This window comes from Podarcis vaucheri (assembly GCF_965113315.1).
Source record: "Podarcis vaucheri genome assembly, chromosome: 7".
NCBI classification, from domain to species: domain Eukaryota; kingdom Metazoa; phylum Chordata; class Lepidosauria; order Squamata; family Lacertidae; genus Podarcis; species Podarcis vaucheri.
In genome coordinates this window covers 2783171-2790660 of record NC_138765.1, presented here as the reverse complement: position 1 = coordinate 2790660, position 7490 = coordinate 2783171, and the positions used below count along the sequence as shown (strand labels likewise).

At 46.8% G+C, this 7490-nt stretch overlaps 1 protein-coding gene across 1 annotated transcript in view; it reads right to left on the bottom strand.

The window, feature by feature from the left end:
- Positions 1-236: 236 nt before the first annotated feature.
- ADAD2 (adenosine deaminase domain containing 2) overlaps positions 237-7490 on the bottom strand; it is a 45456-nt gene continuing 38202 nt past the window's right edge. The window contains exons 18-21 of the mRNA XM_082232520.1: positions 6045-6259; positions 4522-4756; positions 2461-2593; positions 237-1528 (exon numbers count right to left, since the gene is read on the bottom strand). Of these exons, the coding sequence (XP_082088646.1) occupies positions 1418-1528; positions 2461-2593; positions 4522-4756; positions 6045-6259 (694 nt within the window). The 3' untranslated portion in view covers positions 237-1417. The remainder of the gene's footprint in view (positions 1529-2460; positions 2594-4521; positions 4757-6044; positions 6260-7490) is intronic.

The following is a 7490-nucleotide window of genomic DNA, read 5'->3' as shown; positions in this document are numbered from 1 at the left end:
GCTGAGCCCCTGAAGCTCCAAATCATCATCTTATTATTTGTATACCATTTTTCCACAACGGTGCCCAAACCAGCGCATCAATGTCTGAAATAAGGGCACCAGGACATCTCATTTAGATCAAGGCTTTCAGAGTTTGTACGGAAAGCCTGGCAATGCAGTTAACAAGACACGCTAGGTACTATTTTAGAGTAAAGTTCACAGCTTTGCCTCGATTTGTACAAGCAGCCACACACAAATTCTAAGGTTCGCAATTCTTTACTTCAGTAGTAATATCGGCAAAGACTGTTCTGCAAAATTAGCAGCCGAAACAAGTGCATTTCCAAACAAACACAAAACGGCCAGCTCTCAAACCCCTTGTCATAAAAGACATCCAGTTAAGTACAACCTGAATGTGTGACAATTTCTCATTCATTTCCACCATGAAACAGAACCATAGTGTGAAAATTTGTGGAGAGGAGCTGATAGAAACCATACTGTGGTTTAAGTGAAAAATTGGCCTAGGATGTTCAACTGGATCCTGCCATTAACTGTTAAAGTTTCAATTGCAAATAGCAAAATAAATAAATAAAAATCCCCAAAGCTAAGCCTTCAAATCCACAGTAATGAAATCTGAAGACGTTTGCTTACGTGTTCTCTGAGATCAGTGTGTGCATATTTAAAGATCAAGGAAATGTGCAGTCTTTATAGAGGTACACAGAAGTTTGTCACACAGGTCCTTCTCACATGGTTGTGCAACTCGTGCGTATTTCACATGTTACCCTGACCTTCCTGCAACACACTGAATTAAACAGAAACTGAATTAAAATGTAACAATAAACTATGGTTTAACAGCCCATTGTATATTATTCCAGGAATAAACTGCAGAGGGAGGCTGCACACTGCCCTCTCTCTTCCTCCAGCAGGGTTGAGAGATCAGAAGCTTTCACTTCCTTTTTTGATTAACCATACGTGCAAATCCTAAACCGAGGTTAATCTTAACTATGGTCTGTGCTGAAACAAGCCTGTTTCATTACCCATCCCAGAGGAGAGGCAGGGGAGTGGGACAGCTCAGAGTTTTCTGTGCCTCATTCCCAAAGCAATCACCATAGTTTGTGGCTGTGTTTGGACACAGCCCCAAAGCAGGTACAAAGAAAAAGTAGAACTCTAAGTAAATGTCAAGTCAGAACTTTCAGCCTCAGTTACACACCCGACTTTCCTATTCCATCATAGGAAAGGACCGCTGTGAAAACGGCATCACGGCAAAACGATGTATTTAAACATTTATAGCCCCATTCACCCCAAAAGTACAGCAACGTTTAGAGCTCTCCATTTGCTAGGTGAAGATTTACCAGCCTTGCGCACACCCACCCATGCATCCATCCACCTTAAGGCTGAAATGTCTCCAGGATGCAGGCAGTAGCTGAGCCGGCAGGGCAGTCTAACTGGAGAAGATGTCCACCAACTGCTTTTGGGGCCACTTGCCAAAGTCTTGCGAGCTCAGCTGGGCATACACTTGGCGCTTGGCTGTCTGATAGACCTCAGCTTTGACCTAGTTGAGGGAAAGAAAGGAGGAGTCTAGAAGGGATGTTCGGGAGAAAGATTTGAGAGCCCACCAACACCCACCTTGAAATTCTCCTTATTTACTTATTTTCTTTATCATCTTTTTTCTCGTTATTAAATTTATATAGTACTGCCCTTCATCCAAAGATCCCTGGGCAATTCATTCACAACATAAAATAGAAAATGAGAATACAAAATACTTAATGAAACAAATACAACCTTCCTGAGGAGAGCGTTCCATGAACAGGGAGCCACTGCATAAAAGGCCCCCTCTTGTGTTGCCACCCTCTGGTCTTCTCACTGAGACACATGGAGAAGGGCCTCAGGGGGCTGGGCTCACCCAGTCAGATGGGTGGCATATAAATATATTATTATTATTATTATTATTATTATTATTATTATTATTAGTTTTATTACAGAATCTGGGTCAGTTCATATGAGAGGCGGTCCTTGAGGTAATGTATTGCAGTCTTGAGCTGTTTAGGGCTTCATAAGTCAAAACCATCACTTTGAATTGGGCCCAGAAACTAATTGACAGACACTGCAGTCAGGCCAGGATTGGCACTGTATGCTCAAACTGTCTTGCCTCTGTGAGCAACATGTCCACCAAACTTTGCAGCAGCTGAAGTTTCAGAGGCAGCCCTATGTATAACATGTTGCAGCAATCTAACCTAGTTATCTGAGCACAGACAACAAAAGTTAGACTATCCCTGTCTAGACAGGTGCGCGGCTGGGCCACCAGCCGAAGCTGATGAAAAGCACTTTGCACCTGAGACTCAAGCAACTTCAATGGACCCAGAAGTACCCTCAAGCTACGTACCTGCTTCTTCAGAGGATGTGTAACCCCATCAAGAACAGACCACCTCAATGAAAGGAAAACAAGGGAACCCAAAGCCATCACACACAACTGAAAAGACTCACCTTGGCTTCATAATATGTGGGCAGCAGCATCAAGTCTTCTCTCTTCATCTCCTGAGCCACCTTCCTGAAGGATTTCAGCATGGCAGCCTTGCAGAGCCGACTTGGGCGGTACTGGTCAAATGGATTTGCCATGCTGGCAGAGGCAAGAGCAATCCATCAACAAGGGGCTTTACATGAATCAACAGCAACACCTCACAACGAAGAAGCAGGACCTCAACAACAACAACAAAAGCCAGTGTGTCCCAGCACACAATTCAACCACAGTACCAAGAAAGGACATGAGTGAGAATGATCAGGTTCTGACTCAAGAATCCAAATTTGATAAAATGTGTGGAATTAACAGAATCTGAATTCAGCAATTACCACTATGCCTTCCTTTCTACATGACCCATGCAAGCTTGCATTTTGCGTGTGTGTGTGCACACCCACACCCCCACACACATTCTTCCTACATGCGATGTGATTATTTGCAGGAGGAGTAAGTCCTCGTTTTAAGAAAAAACAAACTATAGTGTTCCACTGACATGCAGCCATTTTTAGCCTATCAATAGTGACAAAGTATCCTTTAGTACTGGATTTGAATTTCTTTATGGTTTTGTTGCCAACGTTTAGAGCTTAGAGGTAGGGAAGACTGCACTGGACTCCCAACAGCTGGAGGTCCTTTTCTTTCTCAGCCGCCTGCCTCCCAAAACACAGGCCTGAAGCAAAACTTGGCATCAAACAGGCACTCAGGTAGCTAACCCTCAGCTGTTTCCCATTTCAACCACCTGTAATGCAGTAAATTCCCAGATACCCAAACACATAGAGACGTTGTCGGTCTTTACTTTTGACTGGCTGCCCCTGCTCCTGAACAACCCAAATGTTGAACAACCCAAATGGAGAAGAGTGACTAGTGGGGTGCCACAGGGTTCTGTCTTGGGCCCGGTCTTATTCAACATCTTTATCAACGACTTGGATGATGGACTCAAGGGCATCCTGATCAAATTTGCAGATGACACCAAACTGGGAGGGGTGGCTAACACCCCAGAGGACAGGATCACACTTCAAAACGACCTTGACAGATTAGAGAACTGGGCAAAAATAAACAAGATGAATTTTAACAGGGAGAAATGTAAAGTATTGCACTTGGGCAAAAAAAATGAGAGGCACAAATACAAGATGGGTGACACCTGGCTTGAGAGCAGTACATGTGAAAAGGATCTAGGAGTCTTGGTTGACCACAAACTTGACATGAGCCAACAGTGTGACGCGGCAGCTAAAAAAGCCAATGCAATTCTGGGCTGCATCAATAGGAGTATAGCATCTAGATCAAGGGAAGTAATAGTGCCACTGTATTCTGCTCTGGTCAGACCACACCTGGAGTACTGTGTCCAGTTCTGGGCACCACAATTCAAGAAGGACACTGACAAACTGGAACGTGTCCAGAGGAGGGCAACCAAAATGGTCAAAGGCCTGGAAACGATGCCTTATGAGGAACGGCTAAGGGAGCTGGGCATGTTTAGCCTGGAGAAGAGGAGGTTAAGGGGTGATATGATAGCCATGTTCAAATATATAAAAGGATGTCACATAGAGGAGGGAGAAAGGTTGTTTTCTGCTGCTCCGGAGAAGCGGACACGGAGCAATGGATCCAAACTACAAGAAAGAAGATTCCACCTAAACATTAGGAAGAACTTCCTGACAGTAAGAGCTGTTCGACAGTGGAATTTGCTGCCAAGGAGTGTGGTGGAGTCTCCTACTTTGGAGGTCTTTAAGCAGAGGCTTGACAACCATATGTCAGGAGTGCTCTGATGGTGTTTCCTGCTTGGCAGGGGGTTGGACTCGATGGCCCTTGTGGTCTCTTCCAACTCTATGATTCTATGATTCTATGATTCAAATGACTTATTAGCGCAAGGGGTGCCTGCATAAAGAGCATCATTTACACAAGCAGAGAAGCCACCGAATTCTGCTTGTCGAGTTCGGATCCTTTTATTAGCCGTAAAACCACAACGGATAACTAACACACACACACACTCATCAGCCTACCCCATTCCAACACCCAAGCCCCCAGTGCCCCAAACTCACTCCTGTACTGCCTTCCCAACAGCTGCGTTCACTAGTTCCAGCATCTCGTCTCCCCCACACCAGTTGAAGCTCAAGGAGCGAAACTCCGCTGGCGTGTCAAGGGAAGCGGCACAGGGACCCTTAAAAAGGTATATCTGTCTGTGGTTAAATGGCTTTGGCAAGCTATCCGAGGCTGCCAGGTTCAATCGCTCATTGATGACCTTGTGGAGGGTGTCGTGGTCTTGGTAAGGATCAGCTGAAATGTGAAATTAGGAGAGAGAGCAAGTTACTTGAGAGGAGAAGGTAGCGAATTCCAAGGCTGGTGTAGTCCAAGGGAGCTTAGTGCACAGCCAGCCCCACATCTGCACCCCACTAGAGGACTCTAGGGGCTGCCAACCCTGCCCAGGACAACTGAGGACTGATGTGATTTAAGCTGCAGTCAGAGAGAGGGGCAAGGCAGTAAATGGCTCAGCTGCCATTTAAGGAGCCCTGACCTGCTCCTGTGCCATGGGGTATTACTATGACTATTTCATTTATTAAATCTGAATGCCACCCTTCATCTATAGATCTCAGAGCAGTTCACAACACAGAGTTACAATACAAAAGCACAACATACAGAATTAAAATAACGAAAACAAACCAATAATCCACCCCTCCTACAACACATTTAAAAGAGCATCCAATGTCAATCAGCCGAAGGCCTGGTTGAAGAGGAACGTTTTCAACTGACATCTAAAAGGGTGTAATGAAGGCACCAGGTTAATCTCCTTGGGGAGAGGATTCCACAAATGGGAGCCACTGCAGAAAAGGCCCTGTTCTTGTGTTGCCACCCTCCTGACCCCTTGTGGAGGAGGCACATGAAGAAGGGCCCCAGAGGATGATCTCTGGGTTCAGGTTGGTTCATGTGGAGATAGGTGGTACCCCTGAAGGGAGTGTCCCCCCATTTTTATTTTTATTTTTGCAAGCCCCAGAGAGTTGGCTTTGGGTGCATCCCCTGCAAGAGGGACCCCTCAGAGGCTCCTTAGGACCCTGTGTATTAGCATGCTGATAAAGCTCAAAATAGGGATGCGGGTGGCACTGTGGTCTAAACCACTAGGGCTTGCCGATCGGAAGGTCGGCGGTTCGAATCCCCGCGACGGGGTGAGCTCCCGTTGCTCGGTCCCTGCTCCTGCCAACCTAGCAGTTCGAAAGCACGTCAAAGTGCAAGTAGATAAATAGGTACCACTCTGGCGGGAAGGTAAACGGCGTTTCCGTGCGCTGCTCTGGTTCACCAGAAGGGGCTTAGTCATGCTGGCCACATGACCCACAAGCTGCACGCCAGCTCCCTTGGCCAGTAAAGCGAGATGAGCGCCACAACCCCAGAGTCGTCCGCGACTGGACCTAACGGTCAGGGGAGTTTTGTTCATTTAGTGCCCCAAGGCAAGGAAAGCCCAGTGTCCTGGGATGTACAAGCATGGAATGGAATCATTTCTGCGGTTTGGATGCTGCCAATACAGTTCATGGGCTCTTTATGCGAGTTCTGCAGTAACAAAAACATACGTCACCTAGGACAATGCTGGTGATGTACACCGGGTGGATGATGTGGCTGAGAAGGGCCCCCTGCACTCCCAAGGCACTCCAGCGGGTCAGCTTGTCGCTGCTGGAGAGACAGTAGACGTAGGCAGACAGCGCGCTGGGGCGGCAGTAGGAGATGGGCCTGAGGACCCCTTTAACGCTGATGTGGAGCCCAATGGATGGATTCGGCTGCGGAGACACAATCCTGCAGGCCACAGGAGGGGAAGGGGAAATTCAGTCAACTCAGAGAGGGAAGTATGGGGAGGATTCAGGTACAGGAATTGGGACTGGAAGATCCCAGGGGGTGGTCTGAAGAAACAGAATGATGCCACTGCACTGACAGAGACCGCCAGGGAACCCTGCATGTGACCTGGAAAGCTACGATGGAAATAAGGCAGAATATAATAAATTAAAAGCATTATTCTTTTGTTGTTAATGCCAAATACAGCCTCTTGGATTGGAGGAAATGCAAAGATAGACAAAACTTCGCCTGATGCAAGCTTGGCTGCTGAGCAGCTATTTTGTCAATTGTCAAAAAACCATAGAAAGGGAGGATAAATAGCTTTTACAGGTTTTAGGGGGCTTGCTTCAAAAACCTGTCCGACCAAACACAAGAGTGGGCCAGAAGTAATTAGTGTGCACCTTACAAATTGTGAATGCCTCTCAAAGCGCTTGCAGTCCTCCTACAATCTATCCTCTTCCTGCAGCCTGAGTGGCGATCAAAAGCCTTCTCCCGGGTTTCTTAGCTTTCTCCCAAATGGCCCTTTGGGTCAGGAGGCCAGAGGGCAAGGAGGCCAACTGCTAAGTGGAGCCATAATGAACAGCAGGCAGAACCAGCTCCTTCTAGTTCCACCCCCCTCCCTTCCACCTTCTGCAAGGGCAATGCTAAGGCAAAAGGAGAAAGCTAAAAGGAAGTGCCAGTCCCCAGAACGGTTACAAGTAAGAAGGCGGGGGCTGGCAGAGGGCAGGTGGAGGTTGGCAGGATAGTGCCTCATTTGCCCTAAGGGACCAGCCGCCACTTGCCACCGAGATCCCCACCACAAAGACAAAACAGCCCATCTGACCTGCATGATAATAATAATAATAATAATAATAATAATAATAATAATAATAATAATAATAATAAATTTTATTTATATCCCGCCCTCCCCAGCCAAAGCCGGGCTCAGGGCGGCTAACAACAATCAAATAATCAAGCAATCAAATAATCCAACATTCTAAAAACATCTCATTCTAAAAATTAATTAAAATCAAATTGATGGCAACCGTTAAGCAAAATTCTGTGCAGGTTGCCAGAGGAGGGAGTCAGGCTGGGCCCTGACCAAAGGCCTGATGGAACAGCTCTGTCTTGCAGCCCCTGCGGAAAGATGTCAGGTCCCGCAGGGCCCTGGTCTCTTGTGACAGAGCGTTCCACCACATCGGGGCCAGTGCTGAAA